The sequence below is a fragment of the Pseudophryne corroboree genome, chromosome 7 (genome assembly GCF_028390025.1).
Source record: "Pseudophryne corroboree isolate aPseCor3 chromosome 7, aPseCor3.hap2, whole genome shotgun sequence".
Taxonomy (NCBI): domain Eukaryota; kingdom Metazoa; phylum Chordata; class Amphibia; order Anura; family Myobatrachidae; genus Pseudophryne; species Pseudophryne corroboree.
The window spans coordinates 8,580,356-8,597,346 of NC_086450.1; the positions used below are offsets into that span (position 1 = coordinate 8,580,356).

Here is a 16,991-nt window from a genome sequence, read left to right on the forward strand (position 1 = left end):
ATACAACCTCCCGCCCTTTGCTGATGGATAATGTCTGCTGATCTACCTAGTGCAGATATGTGAAGGACTGGACGGCCCCCAATTGATAAAGCTATATATTTATCTTATATATTACCCTTTAAGAGGTCTAAGAACACTGTACGCTATCTACGTAAGAAGTACCGTAAGGGTACGCAAGTTGCGTAACGATCGCTCAACCGTAGTCGAGACGCTCAGCGTCACGTTCGCTTACGGCCCAAAGATCACAGGCAGGCACGCTATTGCATTATAACATTAAACCTTTATATCTATACCTTTAACAACGAAATATACAGTAAACCTTAGTGTGGTGATAGAGTGTAAATGCAACCTGGTGTAACCTGATTAACTACAAAGCTGCTTGGGCGTCACCGACGCTCAGGGAATACTTAACACTATAAGAAATACACAGATACCTGGGCTTAGGGTCCAAAACCTATTATATGTATTATGACTATTATACTTGCAAAAGAATCACATTACAAAGCATACACTACAATATAACATAGACTAACTAACCAAATAACTACACAGGAAATACCATACAATACAATACAATCAAGGGAAAATAAGGGAAAAAGAGAGGAGAGAGAGATGGCTTACAATAACATCAAGACAATATGATTGCGGAGAAAACTTACGCACAAGGGGAAACGATCGCAAGCGCCTCTGGACATCCAGCTCCCGATTATCAGCAATGAGAACAGTTTGAAGAGAAGTGAGTGCTGGATGCCACAGGCTTGTCTTATTTATGCTCCACACACAATACAATTCAATGGTCCCTACAATCTCATTGTTCATTGGACACAGGAATTCGGCTTCGCATTATAACAAAAGGTCATAGGTTGATTCATACAGGTGGGCTGTGACTATTTCCAACAGCTCAGGTGGGAGGGAAACTGGGTTTCCCGCCGCATGGGTAATAAAGTGCAAATAAAGTAAATGTTCATAAACTTCTTATGTCCATAACTATTCGCACGAGCGATTGATCTGCTTCAAACCAACACCGGAATGTTTCTAATTAAATATTCTTCCGATGGATACTAAACACCACTGTATTACTCCTGTCTGACCCTTCGTATCAAACAAAGAGGGATTTCTCTGTTCATGAACATTCTATATTAACCAAACTTGCAGAATCTATCAAAGGGACCATGATCTACAAAATACATTATATAGTGAAAATATGTAATGATTGAGTCGCACGCTACGATCGCATAAACTCTACCGTAAATACGCATACCATGCGCCTGCGGGTGCCCGCGACTGTGAGTATGCGCACGTACGGGAGAGCGTACGCATGCGCAGCACGGACCTGTGTGAGGTGCAAATATGGTAGTGTGCATAGAGATATTTTTCTGACTTTGACAATATATATATATATATATATATATAGGTAGCGGGCTGTACAGCAAACAGCGGCACTCAGAGACTGACACAGCAGGGATAAAGTGCTAGTGCTTTTAATTCATGGCTGGTACATCCAACGTTTCGGGGCGTGCAAGCCCCTTTTTCAAGGTGAGCCAAAAACAATACAAAGTGTATAAACAGTGAGAAACAAGTTACCTTTATGGTGAGGAGGACCCACGTGAGGGAGAGACTGCAGCGTCCGGGGGAGCCTGGAGCTTCCGTCCCGGAAGTGATGACGTGTCAGTGTTGCGGTCACGTGCCCTCTGACGCGTCTCAGGCCACCTCGTTACCATGACAACATGACGCCACATGGTTACCATGGACGTCTATGGCAGGTACGGGTGCCGGAGTCGTGGAGGAGGCGCGGCCAGCACACTGAGAAACATAAGTGGTGCAAGTGATGATTACGGGTCTGGAAAGAACTGTTACAATGTGCTGACATAACATAAAACAAGTGATAAAATGCATATCAGCCTGAGTAGAAGGTCTCCGGGTTACCTAGCATTAGATTAGTCACAATTACTGTAACGTGAGCAATAAATTGGTGCGGAAAACCTATTTATTGCTCACGTTACAGTAATTGTGACTAATCTAATGCTAGGTAACCCGGAGACCTTCTACTCAGGCTGATATGCATTTTATCACTTGTTTTATGTTATGTCAGCACATTGTAACAGTTCTTTCCAGACCCGTAATCATCACTTGCACCACTTATGTTTCTCAGTGTGCTGGCCGCGCCTCCTCCACGACTCCGGCACCCGTACCTGCCATAGACGTCCATGGTAACCATGTGGCGTCATGTTGTCATGGTAACGAGGTGGCCTGAGACGCGTCAGAGGGCACGTGACCGCAACACTGACACGTCATCACTTCCGGGACGGAAGCTCCAGGCTCCCCCGGACGCTGCAGTCTCTCCCTCACGTGGGTCCTCCTCACCATAAAGGTAACTTGTTTCTCACTGTTTATACACTTTGTATTGTTTTTGGCTCACCTTGAAAAAGGGGCTTGCACGCCCCGAAACGTTGGATGTACCAGCCATGAATTAAAAGCACTAGCACTTTATCCCTGCTGTGTCAGTCTCTGAGTGCCGCTGTTTGCTGTACAGCCCGCTACCTGCATCATTTTCTCCAGAGGGCACCGGAGCAACATACTTCTCTCCAGGAGAGTGCCGATCCGACATGTGCAATATATATATATATATATATATATATATATATATATCTCCTAATATGCCAGAGAAGAGGTTTAATTGCTGCCCAGGGCGCCCCCCCCTGCGCCCTTACAGTGCCTGCCGTGTGTGTGTTGTGTGGGAGCAATGGCACGCAGCGTTACCTCAGTGAAGATCCGAAGTCTTCTGCCGCCTTTGAAGTCTTGTTTCTTCATATACTCACCCGGCTTCTATCTTCCGGCTCTGTGAGGAGGACGGCGGCGCGGCTCCGGGACGAACTGCAAGGAGAGACCTGCGTTCCGACTCCCTCTGGAGCTAATGGTGTCCAGTAGCCTAAGAAGCAGAGCCTAGCATTTAAGTAGGTCTACTTCTCTCCCCTCAGTCCCTCGATGCAGGGAACCTGTTGCCAGCAGTGCTCCCTGAAAATAAAAAAACCTAACAAATTACTTTCTTTCAGGGAAACTCAGGAGAGCTCCCCTGTAATGCACCCAGTTTCCTCTGGGCACAGTATCAAACTGAGGTCTGGAGGAGGGGCATAGAGGGAGGAGCCAGTGCACACCCATATCTAAAGTTCTTTTTAGTGCCCATGTCTCCTGCGGAGCCCGTCTATCCCCATGGTCCTTACGGAGTCCCCAGCATCCTCTAGGACGTAAGAAAAATAATATTTTTTTTTTTTTAACCAGCCTGACGTTTGCAACCCTCACACCACGAACTGATATAACAGCTTGAGTCAACTGGGCTGTAATTCTGTTGCTCCACTCCCGCAGGACATGTCAGCAGCGTCCCTTAGGAGATAAAACAAATATTAGTATATAAATTTTATTCAGAGAGATCACAGCAGCAGAGACTCTTATTGTAATCGCGCCAAAATATCAGTAAAAAGCCTTCACATAAAAAAAAAAAAAAAATGGCCGCAAATGAAATATTTAAATCACATCTAAGCATTTCCTGCTTATCTATACCAGCGCGGAGATTCCCGCTCCACTTACTGCCTCCCACCCCCGGGAACCTGATCAGTGGTTTCCCCCCTGTGGTCATACCATGACTCAGGCGGCCTTCCAGCGCCGCCGGGTGTCCACTCTCTCAGCGTCGATTCCAACGTATCTCTGCCCGCTCCGCAGCCTCTGCTCCCGCCGCGGGCGGACCCCCCTCTGCTCCCACAGCGCGTCTCTAACGTCTCTGGTACAACCGCTGACTTTCAGAGGGGTTGCCGGGCTGATGTCTGCGCACTGCTGCGGGGAGTTTTGTGCTACAGGCAGGGACCGTTGTCTATCAGAGCCTGTTCAGCACTAACCGCTTGTCTTCCCCTCTGTATTACTCACTCTGCTGTATTTTGATCTCCTGAGAGAGACACCGACCCCCTTTACAGTTTTGAGCTTCCGCCCCCCTTTCAGATAGGTTGGCTTGGCTCCAGAAATATTATTACAGAAAAATGATTTCTGTAATGGAGCAGGAGCTTCTCTTCTGTGCTGCACCTTCAGCACAATTTAAAAAAATTGAGGGATTAGGGGGCGTGAAGGGGGAGGAGCTGGCCGTGCACAAGTTTTTTTTATTTAGATTGCGCCACCTCCGGTCTGCATACTTCACACCCCAGCTGTCTGAACTGTTCCAGTGTCCCCTAGTGGATGAACGAGAAATAACATTTTTATTACATCCAGAAACCACCAGGGGGACTCGAGAGTTTTCAGAAGCACAAGGATATAGACGTTGGGCCTCATTCAGCTTCAGGAACAAACGCAACTAAACTCCTGTCCAAACCAAGGTGCAACTGCTAACAATTATTTTTGCGTGCAGGGAAACTGGCTGCTTTTGCATGTAGCACACACAGGTTGACAGCTTGATTTGTGCACGTCAATTTAGAGTTGGGCTAGGGCACGCCGGCTCCCAACTCTAAATCTATTGCACTTTTCAATTTTGGCGCCCCTATAGCATAACATGGTTTTGGCAAGATGAAGACTTGCACCTCCAACCTGTATTATAGTTAAACAACTTTTTCATAACAAGATTCAATCCCTTCTCCAGCACAAAGGGTGACCTTGCACCTCTGTGGGGACCTTTAAATAGAACAGGTTGGCACAGAGTTTTTTTGGCATGGGCCAATAATATATTTCTGCACGGAGATCGTATTCCCCCTTAATCTCCTCCAGTGTAAATAAATGTAACATGGAAAGTGTTTGCTCATAAGGGAGATATTCTGAACGCGGTACGGACTTCGCTGACCTTCTCTGCTATCTCTCCAGTTTCAGAGGCCCCTTCATCTGAGAACAACATCGGAGTTGCAGAAAGCCTTTGGTGGGAAGTAGTGGACATGGACCATCAACATTCATGCATACTATCCCACGAGAGTCAGGTGAAATCCAACAATGCTGTATTATACACGTGTGAAACAAAAGTTGTGCGACAGCTGTGAACTCTATTTTCAATCTTAGTGAGAACCGCTAGGAGAAGATGCCAAGTCATATAAACCCTCTGCAATCCCCCAAGGTACTCAGCGATAAAAACTTTGCTCCCCAAATTCCGAGTCCGTCATTTGTGCCATTTCCTTCATTCCAAAAGCAAATTTCTTGTGTAACTATTAAAAGGCAAAAGTTGGTCTTTAATTTGGAAAATGAATATAAAAATATAATTGGGCCAAATGTGTGAACAAAGGACATATGACATGATGAACACATAAATTGTACATGTATGGGTGTGTGTGTGTGTGTGTGTGTGTGTGTGTGTGTGTGTGTGTGTGTGTGGGATAGATACCGGTTTTGCTGCAGATTCGCTTGCAATCGGGATAGTTTCAGTATTCACAACTGCTCTATAAAATTGTGTGCGGGCTACGGAAATGATGTCCTTCAAACGTCAGCCATAAAGATAGATAATGATGATACGCAGCGTGTACATAAAGTCAAACTTACCAGCAGCAAATGTAATAAACCATTTAATAAGATTACAAGTCTGTACACACGTGACTTTGGATGTCTAGTATTCATTAAAGTTACAGTAACCATCACAGGTGCCTCCAAACACGCACAGATGCAAAGCCAACATCCTAAAATTCTCATCAGATGCTGATGTTACAGCGAGAGCACGGCAAGATTACGCAAATTCCTGAAATAAACCAGTAGCAAACGGAACACGGATCTTCAGCGAGTTGCTGGAAAACAGTTTTAGCAGATGGACGGTTCGTCTACTGTTTGTGCGCCCTCGGTTACGGCCTTCACGCACTTGGCCATGGTCTGAGACGCTCGCGTTATCGGATCTGCAGAAGGAATTTTAAAAATATATAAAAAAATAAGAATATGCAAGGAAGGTAAAGGGTCTCATTTTAAATCCCCGCCCACAATAACCAGTTGCGGCTTCAGTCTACAGGAGATCATTTATTGGTTCTGTGAGAACCACTTGTTGGGGGTTTATGTTGTAGTTTTGTGCTTTCTTGGGACTAGCAACAAACATACCTCTGTAATAACAGGTGACACTGTATTCTGTACACATCCACAGGTAATCCAGATGCCAGGCCAACCAAACACTGGGCTGATCGTACTGAACGCAGCGACTGGCCAAGGTCACATTTCTACATTTAGGATTGTATAGCCAATTTAACTGAATGACTCCATGTACTTGCATCTGAGAAGCTCAATATTCTCCTAACCAGAAAGCCATGTACACAGCCGTATTATGTAAAGAAGCAGATTCGGTATAATAAATTATATATATATATTATATATATTTTTTTATTTTTTTTTAACTTGAAGCATAGTCTCTGAATGTCATTTTAGCGCAGTAACAAACCTAACTGTGTTGGTTACGATATTTAAGCACCTGTTACATAGGTGCATTTGTCAAAAGCACAAAATATACTCGCAACTCAACCAAATGACAATTGTAAAACATGAATCTGTTGCCCACCTGTCATATAGAAATCCTTGATGGTCAGCTGAAGAGCAATTAATGGATCCGTGAGCATCTGCTGGGTAGTGAGCTGAAATCGGAGCAGATGACGTTACTAGACACACCTGGACGCTGGAAATCTGCACGGGGGCCGGGGGGGGGGCGGGGGGGAGATAGACTCTTACCTTTGAGAGCTCGGCTGCCTGCTTGAAATAATTAGCTTCTTCCACATCATCATAGCGAACAAGGTTTGGAGACACTTCCTGTAGCCTGTTTCTCACCCCATCAGGGTCATCATATGGGAGTCTTACACCCACTACCTGTAAGGAAGAAACAACACTTCCCTGAATCCAAAGTGTGCACACACGCATGCGATAACCTACAGGTATGTTCTGTAGACTGTGTAAGGGACACGGTAAGAACATACAAAACCAACGTCGACAGACAGCACAGTGATTGGCATCAAACCTAGTGCAATGCTGTACCAGCCAAATAAGTAATACAAAGTTATTTCATAGAAAGTAAAACATGTCTGCTACTGTTGATCTAGCCTTGGGACACAACTGTATGTTAACTACAAAGGGGAAAAAACAACCATATTTTATGGCCCATAACTTGAAAAAGAGGACGAATGTCGCTATTATACTGGCTCAGCTCCAAGAATCCACAAATAGATTTTTCCACTACGACTTTTCTTGTGGGCGGCATAAACATTTGCAGAACGACACAACTAAAATCTGTCCGCAGATTTTCTGTGCGTCTTTCTTGCTGACTGGTAACGGTGTACGGAGGTACCCTGTTATTTGGTTAGCTCCTAGTCTGCACAGTAATTAAACGTTTAGCCTGTACAATCCCTCATCCTAGGCACAATTAAACGCAAAAACTTTGAGGTCAGCGCTCCTTTTGCAGAGACACCCACAAAATACCTCGGACAGTGCGCGGATGATTTTCCAGTCTTCTCTCGCCATTCCTGGCGGACTCACGGCAACAAAGGTCTTCTGGGCTCGGCCTTCCGTGTTGACGTATGTAGCAGATTTCTCTGTGTAAGCAGCTCCTGGAAGAATCACGTCCGCCATGGGCGCTCCGATATCTCCGTGGTGACCTTGATATAAACAATGTTGTGTTACATCATTCTTTAAAAAGAGCTAGAGAACTCCATAGCCTCGTAAAACCCACACCTGTAACTCCGCTGACTGTAATTGCCAGTAGATATGTCATCCCCGGACCCAAGAGGTTCCATTACTGCAGCCAGTACTATTACCAGGCACGGACATTCTGACTTAAGGTGCATACATACTTGCCGAGAAAGTAAACAATGTCGCTCATTTTCACCCTTCCTGAGCGACGTTGTTTACTTTCTTGGCAAGTGGGTATGCTGGAGACGACGAGTGATGCGCGGCCCCGAGGGTTAACTATCGTCCAAAATCTGCATGCACAGTCCGGCCGCGGTGTGACGTCACTGGGCGATACAGTCGTCATATTGCTCAGTGTGTATGCCCTGCCGCCGACCGCCCCGGCAGGGAATACCCTAGGCGATGTCGCTCATTGAGCACATCACCTAGTGTGTACCCACCTTTAAAGAGACCAATTGTGTATTTTCCGTTTTTCTCAATATTTTATTTATCAGTTTTTTTTCCTTCAATCTTTTCATTGTAAGAGTCTCGTCTTGGCAAATGCAGTCGCTGCTGGGGGTGGAAAACATCTATGTGTGACCAATCAGTAAGCTATTCGTTGTATTGTAATATTGTTTTCCACACTTTTGTAACAATTATATTTTGATCCAAAGAATATACTGCAATAAATAATGTCCTATTTAAGGGGGTCGTTCCGAGTTGATCGCTCGCTAGCTGTTTTTAGCAGCCGTGCAAACGCATAGTCGCCGCCCATAGGGGGAGTGTATTTTCGCTTTGCAAGTGTGCGAACGCATGTGCAGCCGAGCTTAGCAAAAATATTTTGTGTAGTTTCTGAGTAGGTCTGAACTTACTCAGCCCTTGCGATCACTTCAGTCTTTTTGGTGCCAGAATGGACGTCAGACACCCGCCCTCCAAACGCCCGGACACGCCTGCGTTTTCCCTACCACTCCCAGAAAACGGTCAGTTGACACCCATAAACGCCCTCTTTGTCAATCTCCTTGCGATCGGCTGTGCATATGGATTCTTCGTTAAATCCATAGCTCAGCAACAATCCGCATTGTACCCGTACGATGTGCCTGCGCATTGCGGTGCATACGCAGTAGAGAACTGATCGCAGCGCAGCGAAAATCGTCAGCGTGCGATCAACTCGGAATGACCCCCTAAGACTGAAACAATGGGTCTAGAGCATAGGATCTCAAACTCGGTCCTCAGGACCCCACACAGGGCATGTTTTGCAGGTCTCCTCACAGAATCACAAGTGAAATAATTAGCTGCACCTGTGGACCTTTTAAAATGTGTCTGTGAGTAATTAATACACCTGCTGGGTTACCTGCAAAACATGCACTGTGTGGGGTCCTGAGGACCGAGTTTGACAACCTGTGTTCTAGAGCAGAGGTTCTCAAACGCGGTCCTCAAGGCACCCCAACGGTCCAGGTTTTAAGTATATCCATTGTTCAGCACAGATGGTTAAATCAAATTGACTGAGGTACTAATTAAATCACCTGTGGCCAAGCATGGATATCCTTAAAACCTGGATCCTTGGGGTGCCTTGAGGACCGCTTTTGAGAACCTCTGGTCTAGGGGCTTTATTTGCGTTCCAGGTTATGAACCACTGTTATTTACGGTTACGGGTCAGGTCGGGCTCTGTCCTTCGCCAGGTATATGGTGCAAGGACTGCAGCACACGGTACAGTAACACACGGATAGCGACTTACCCTGGTAAATAACAAAGCAGTCCTTGGGTAGATCCCGACGGGTTATGCAGCCGGCATCTGCACCAAGGAGAAAGAGCACCTTTGGAGGGTTTTTCCGCAGAGCGTCCACCCCAGGTTTATAACCGAGATCCAGCGCAGCAACTTGACTGGCGACTCTGTTGGAAGATTAACGCGGGTATTACTATAGCGCCTTGAAAGCAATAAAGCGGCAGCTCTCAGAAAACAGTCACCGTGGTGTGAAACAACGTTCCGGGGGCCCGACCGGGAGGTTTGCATCTCTTTTACAATGTGTCTCAAGGCGTCTTGCTTTTGCCGGATACATAGGAAGGCGTTGCGAAAGTGGGCGCGATGCAGTCATAGCAACACGTATTAACTGGAAGTGCATATTATTATTATCATCGTTTTGCTGGAACGTGCCACAAAATGCCACAGAACCAGACACTCCGTGTGAAATAAAATCATGCACACAAACAGGACATAAGATGCTAACAAAGACTTGAAGCCGAGGGTGGAGAGATCTCTGCCCACAAGAGCTTACAATCTCCCCAGACATAGCAAAACGCTCACCTATGCAGAATATTCAGCACTTTCCATTCCTCCGCCACGCCGCTGCTGCTCCTGGCATTCTGCGCAATAGCAGACACTGCGGCGTGGAGGGCTGCCCCGTCCTTGCGCTGTAAGGCACCGCTGCCCACCACAACCATGGGCTTCTTGGCTTGGCTAAGAACCTACAATGAAAGAACAGAACAAGTTTTTTGGCACTTTTATTTTATAGTATATAGCAGGTGGCCTGTACTGCGGCAACGGAAGAATTTGTTCTGTTGTAAACATGAAAATCTAGCAATGTTTCTATTCCATTAAAGGGTCTGTCTACCCGCACAGCGCCCCTCAGTGCAGCCCTCCCCCGGGACCTCTGCGGTTACCCAGACTCAGACTTTGGTGGTCATTCCGAGTTGATCGCTCGCTAGCAGTTTTTAGCAGCCGTGCAAACGCTATGCCGCCGCACACTGGGAGTGTATTTTAGCTTAGCAGAAGTGCGAACGAAAGGATCGCAGAGCGGCGGCAACTTTTTTTGTGCAGTTTTAGAGTAGCTCAAAACCTACTCAGTGCTTGCGATCACTTCAGACTGTTCAGTTCCTGTTTTGACGTCACGAACACGCCCTGCGTTCGCCCAGCACACCTGCGTTTTTTCCTGACACGCCTGCGTATTTTCACTCACTCCCTGAAAACGGTCAGTTGACACCCAGAAACTCCCACTTCCTGTCAATCACTCTGCGGTCAGCAGTGCGACTGAAAAGCTTCGCTAGACCTTGTGTGAAACTACATCGTTCGTTGCAATTGTACGACGCACGTGCGCATTGCGCCGCATGCGCAGAAGTGCCGTTTTTTTTGCCTCACCGCTGCACTGCGAACGAAAGCAGCTAGCGAACAACTCTGAATGACCACCTCTGTGCGACTCTTCTGATAGGTAGACAGTAGCATCCTCACAGCTAGTCACGTTGCTAGAACAGTGGGTGTATACAATGCACACGACAACTGACAACAGACTGCTGCTTCTGTTTAATCAGACGTCACAATATACTGCAGCCTTATAATGCACAGATACCCAACGCTTGTCTTCATGACGATATCAGGGCTGGGCCCAAAGTCCATGACAAGACACAGAGGGGGTTATTGGAAGACACAGGATACACCATTAATGCATCCCAATATGAACAAGATACACACTGTAATAATGCCCGAGTGGAATTAAATTGAGCAAAGTCAGTATGGACAATGTGAGGGGGTATTACAGCCCGTGTTCCTGGGGAGGGATCGCCGTGTGTCTATACAAGAGCCTTGTACAACACATACAATCAGGTGTCATTTGGTGGGAACTGTGCTCTGGGCCTAATTCCCAAAGGATCTGAGGTGGAAGCGCAGAAGTACTGTTGTTCGGTACTTTGCGCATGCGCCAGACCCGTACTGCACGTGGACGCACTACGGCTGCAGACGTGAAGATACGGACAGTACACGACGGGCACAGTTTCCTAAAAACGGAGGCGTGTCGCTTTTAGATACAGTATATTCAGTATGCAATACAGTTTTGTTTATTATGTCCTTCTAGATTTCACACTTACAGACAGATCACACAAGAAAAATAAAGTTGTACTGAAATAAGTTAGGCGCGGTTTCTCACCTTACTGAACGGGTGTTTTCCTGATGCGATATCTTTGATTGTCTGAGGAGAGTCTCCCAAATGATCATAGGTGTAGGTGAGGTCTACGGCGCTTCCTACCACAGCAATCTGGAGATCATTCTGCAGCCAGCTAAATGCAACGTGAGAGGGACATCATCAGTTCTCCGCAGACTCAGGGGCCCTGCTGTGTCGCTGCACCACGTGAATATACGCACAGTGCTAATATGCCACGACCGGGGGACTGGGGACTGGGGACAGATAACGCAAGCAAAACGTTTTTCTTATAGATCATTTTTTTCCCCCTTAATAAAAAGACTATAAAATACTAAATTAAAAAACTGGTTTAACTCACAAATCCGGGAAGGTTTTCATTCTGTATCCAGAACGGCCCATATTATATTACCAGTTCCCCAAATCTGTCACCCTGCTGATATTCACCAACATTCTGGGCCTGATTGGGAGTCACAGGCGGCAGCATCTGACGGCAGTTGCCCATCTGCAACCTTAAGCAAAAGCCGCTACAATCTCCTTCCGTCCGATGTCGGCCTCCTATGCCTGCCGCTGTGACCGCAGCCACTTGCACGGACGTGACGGTGACACTTTAGTAACATGCACACTGATTGGACTATGTTTGCATGCAGGACAATTTCTCAGCTGATGGAGGGCTGTCCTGAATCAGGCCCGGTGCTAATAAACGTACGGCGCATGGAGCCATTTTTCATGCTCCCTATTGGTGCGCAGAAATGACCCTGGAAGAAGGAACTTGGGGCTTAACGACAGACTTTATATGTAGTAATAGTTGTAATGGGGATGCTCTCAGAGACACAAACCTTTTGCGAATCCTTGCATTAAACAGAGGGGCTTCATAACGTGGGTTGGCGCCGATAAGCAGCAGAACGTCAGCCTCCTCCACCCCAGCAATCCGTGAGTTCAGCAGGTAGTTAGAACGCAGGTCGGTGCTGCAGTACAGGAAATAACGTGTCACTACCAGACTGACGCACAGGAATACAGCTCAGAGCTCGCATATAACGAGTAGCCGAAGCAACAACTTCAGGTAATATTTAATCATTTTTCTTCTGTATACACGCACTTAGGGGGGAATTCCAAGTTGATCGCAGCAGGAAATTTTTTAGCAGTTGGGCAAAACCATGTGCACTGCACGGGGGGTGGGGGGTGGGGCAGATATAACATGTGCAGAGAGAGTTAGATTTGGGTGGGTTATTTTGTTTCTGTGCAGGGTATATACTGGCTACTTTATTTTTACACTGCAGATTAGATTGCAGATTGAACACACCACACCCAAATCTATCTCTCTGCACATGTTACATCTGCCCCCCCTGCAGTGCACATGGTTTTGCCCAACTGCTAACAAAGTTCCTGCTGCGATCAACTCAGAATTACCCCCTTAGTTCTGCTGTTAGTGCAGTTTCAGGGAGAAACCTTATGTTACTGAGGTTTAAGGTCGTCAGCTTTGTAGTAGGCAGCGTTATCTATTAGCGTACTTAAACATGGTCTGGGGAATATAATCACATAATGGGGGTGATTCAGACCTGATCGCCCGCAGGCGTTTTTTTGCAGTACTGCAATCAGGTAGTTGCCGCCTACAGGGGGAGTCAGTAATCGCTGTGCAGGGGTGCGATCGCTTGTACAGAGAGCAGTCTCTGGACAGCTCAGGACTTACTCAGCCGCTGCGATGATCCGGCCCAGATCTGATGTCAGGAACCCTCCCTCCAAACGGCTGGGCATGCCTGCGTTTTTCCGGACACTCCCTAGAAACGGTCAGTTGACACCCACAAACGGCCTCTTCCTGACAATCTTCTTGCGATCGCCGGCGCAATCGTTTTCTTCGTTAAAGCCGTCGCTGTCCGGCGATCTTCGTCGCCGCCGGCCGACGTGCCTGTGCATTGCGGAGCATACGCATGCGCAGTTCAGACCCAATCGCACCGATGCGAAAAAAGCTAGCGTGCGATCGGGTCTGAATGACCCCCACAGTCACACGGCTACAGACCGGTTCATGGTAATACTTCTGCAGTCTGAAGCATCTATGATAAACTGAAAATGTCTATCACAAATGAGTATACAGTTCCAATAGGTGTAACTATTTAGTGCCTACTCCTCAGCCTCCCTTTAACCCGCAGTCTGCGGTGCGACTCAGATAGGACGGAAGCGGAAGCGCTTTTTCTGTAGGGAGAGAGTGACGTGTAGCACCTTACCCAGCTCCAGAATTGGGGAAGACTTCTTCAGTGCACAGAGTATCAGAATTCAGACCATTCAGCAAGTCTTTAAGAGCTACAAGGGCCTCTGCATCTACCAGACCGCCAGCAATCGCGGCTATATCTTTACCAGGGGCGGCCTGCAACTGGAGCAGAAGAAAGACAACAATGATGTATATAGAGCAGAGCTTCCTCAGTGTATCACTTACAATATATGTCAGTATAGTTCTAAGTGATCAGCGGACTGATGCAACTAACCTAAGAAGGAGGTCTCAAAGCATCACAACTCCCTGCAGTATTACCCGATTTTGCACCTTTCTGGTTTTCTACATAATAAAGTACCTGCTCCTAGTAATGTACAACACCGCGGGACATGATATGTGGGATAGAAGCGACAAGCTTTGCAATATGTGTCACGTGTACAGGAAACACGATTTGTGCAGACGCAGAGCCCTTACCACACCAGCCACGCGGCTGAGTACATCTTCCCAGGCGGCCTGCACCAGGTAGCCGTTCTCATCCCTGATCATTGGCTGGGTCAGTCTCTGGCGCTTCAGGCCGTCATATGCAAATCTGCGCAGACAGAATTCCTCACTCAGCACGTTACAGAGTAATCACAACAAAGATAAAATGATAACAGGGAAATACGGCACTTCCAACAAACTCCTAAACTTCTACAGACCCATCTGTCACGGACACGATGATTTCAGCACAACCATAATACGGGGGAATAGAACCTAACATTTTAGGTTCAGATTTGGACTGTAATGGAATAATATCGGAAGGGTGTAAACGCAGGGTGGTAAATGGGCAGCGCACGTACCTGGTTTTATCAGAGATCCATTCCTCATTGATGTCCTCATGCAATTTAGGCAGAATTCTCATCACCTCCCCGCCTCTTGTGCTAACCACAATGTTACTACCCAAAGCATCCAGAACATCGATGGATTCAGTCTTCCTGTGCACAGAAGGCAAATTACAATGTTAGCTGTATGTAGAACGCTGCGGCATCACCAGACCCCCTAGCTACATCGTAGAGAGGCCCTGGCAATATCACCCCCCCCTCTTCCCCAGGCAGCTACTAGGCAATCAGCGACAAACAGCGGCACAGCTTTAGTACACACTATGCGCATCGATCGTCTCCATACAGGTACGTACCGGGTTTCCCATGGCCGAGCGGTGAAAGCGTAAGGCTTGGACGTTAATGCCCCCACAGGACAGAGGTCTATGACGTTCCCGGACAGCTCAGACATGAACATTTTCTCTATGTAAGTGCCAACCTGCATTTCATTTCCTCTGCCAGTCGTTCCCAGGTCGTCAACACCAGCGACTTCACTGGCAAACCTGGGAGACACCATAGAGAATGAGGCTCATCACTACATTACAAATATATGTAACATCATCGTAGAACGGGCGAGTCCAATCTTATACACATATATCCAACTCTACAGTGGCCATGCCCCGATAACAAATGGGTATGATAACATGGTGTGTGTTGGCACGTACATAGCAGCGTAGGGATGGGATGGGGGGGGTTATCCAAAGTGCACAAACATGATGCTGTAAATCTCTTTACACTGGGTCACTCATAAATTACACAGGTTCTGGGGCTGGCTGACTTCAGGCCTGCATTTCATTGGTTTTCATCAGCCACAGAACCTGTGGGATTCATGAGTGTCCCCGTGTAAAGGGATAGTATGGTAAGCCTATGTAAATCCCAGGAGATCAGATGCACATGCCCAGAGAGAGACTAAGGGGGTCATTCTGACCCGTTCGCTCGCTGCTTTTTTTCGCAGCCGAGCGAACGGGTACTCACTGCGCATGCGCCGGAGTATACCAGACGGCCGAAGGGCGTAGCAGGGCTGCGATCGCCTCTGACAGGCAGAGGCGGTTGCTTGGCGGGAGGGGGCGAAACGGCTGGACCGTGTGGGGAGTGGCCTGCAGCGGCTGCGTGACATCACACGCAGCCACTGCGGGCCGGGGAGCAATGAGTGAGCTCCCGGCCAGCACGCTAAAGCTGCGCTGGTTGGGAGCTACTCTTGAAGTGCAAAGGCATTGCCGCTGTGTGACGCCTTTGCACTTCTGCGGAGGGGGGGCCGGCACTGACATGCGTGGCGGGACAGCCCTGTGCTGGGCGTCCCCCCCGCATGTCTGAGCTTATGATCGTAGCTGTGCTAAATTTAGCACAACTACGATCAACTCGGAATGACCCCCTAAGTCCCAGACATAGGAAAAAATAAGAATTTACTTACCGATAATTCTATTTCTCGTAGTCCGTAGTGGATGCTGGGGACTCCGTCAGGACCATGGGGAATAGCGGCTCCGCAGGAGACAGGGCACAAAAATAAAGCTTTAGGATTAGGTGGTGTGTACTGGCTCCTCCCCCTATGACCCTCCTCCAAGCCTCAGTTAGGATACTGTGCCCGGACGAGTGTACACAATAAGGAAGGATATTGAATCCCGGGTAAGACTCATACCAGCCACACCAATCACACCGTACAACTTGTGATCTGAACCCAGTTAACAGTATGACAAACGTAGGAGCCTCTGAACAGACGGCTCACAACAATAACAACCCGAATTTGTTTGTAACAATAACTATGTACAAGTATTGCAGACAATCCGCACTTGGGATGGGCGCCCAGCATCCACTACGGACTACGAGAAATAGAATTATCGGTAAGTAAATTCTTATTTTCTCTAACGTCCTAAGTGGATGCTGGGGACTCCGTCAGGACCATGGGGATTATACCAAAGCTCCCAAACGGGCGGGAGAGTGCGGATGACTCTGCAGCACCGAATGAGAGAACTCAAGGTCCTCCTCAGCCAGGGTATCAAATCTGTAGAATTTTGCAAATGTGTTTGCCCCTGACCAAGTAGCAGCTCGGCAGAGTTGTAATGCCGAGACCCCCCGGGCAGCCGCCCAGGATGAGCCCACTTTCCTTGTGGAATGGGCCTTGACAGATTTAGGTTGTGGCAAGCCTGCCACAGAATGTGCAAGTTGAATTGTGCTACAAATCCAACGAGCAATCGTCTGCTTAGAAGCAGGAGCACCCATCTTGTTGGGTGCATACAATATAAACAGTGAGTCAGACTTTCTGACTCCCGCCGTTCTTGAAATATATATTTTCAATGCCCGGACCACGTCCAACAACTTGGAATCCTCCAAATCGTTAGTAGCCGCAGGCACCACAATAGGCTGGTTCAGGTGAAACGCTGACACCACCTTAGGCAGAAAATGAGGACGTGTCCGCAGTTCTGCCCTGTCCGTATGGAAAAT

At 47.5% G+C, this 16,991-nt stretch overlaps 1 protein-coding gene across 1 annotated transcript in view; it reads right to left on the reverse strand.

The window, feature by feature from the left end:
* Positions 1–5,506: 5,506 nt before the first annotated feature.
* NDUFS1 (NADH:ubiquinone oxidoreductase core subunit S1) overlaps positions 5,507–16,991 on the reverse strand; it is a 38,415-nt gene continuing 26,930 nt past the window's right edge. Inside the window, exons 8-19 of the mRNA XM_063932659.1 lie at positions 14,870–15,055; positions 14,535–14,669; positions 14,170–14,284; positions 13,712–13,857; positions 12,329–12,457; positions 11,499–11,628; positions 9,887–10,047; positions 9,320–9,474; positions 7,399–7,574; positions 6,658–6,792; positions 6,491–6,563; positions 5,507–5,843 (exon numbers count right to left, since the gene is read on the reverse strand). Of these exons, the coding sequence (XP_063788729.1) occupies positions 5,752–5,843; positions 6,491–6,563; positions 6,658–6,792; positions 7,399–7,574; positions 9,320–9,474; positions 9,887–10,047; positions 11,499–11,628; positions 12,329–12,457; positions 13,712–13,857; positions 14,170–14,284; positions 14,535–14,669; positions 14,870–15,055 (1,633 nt within the window). The 3' untranslated portion in view covers positions 5,507–5,751. The remainder of the gene's footprint in view (positions 5,844–6,490; positions 6,564–6,657; positions 6,793–7,398; positions 7,575–9,319; positions 9,475–9,886; positions 10,048–11,498; positions 11,629–12,328; positions 12,458–13,711; positions 13,858–14,169; positions 14,285–14,534; positions 14,670–14,869; positions 15,056–16,991) is intronic.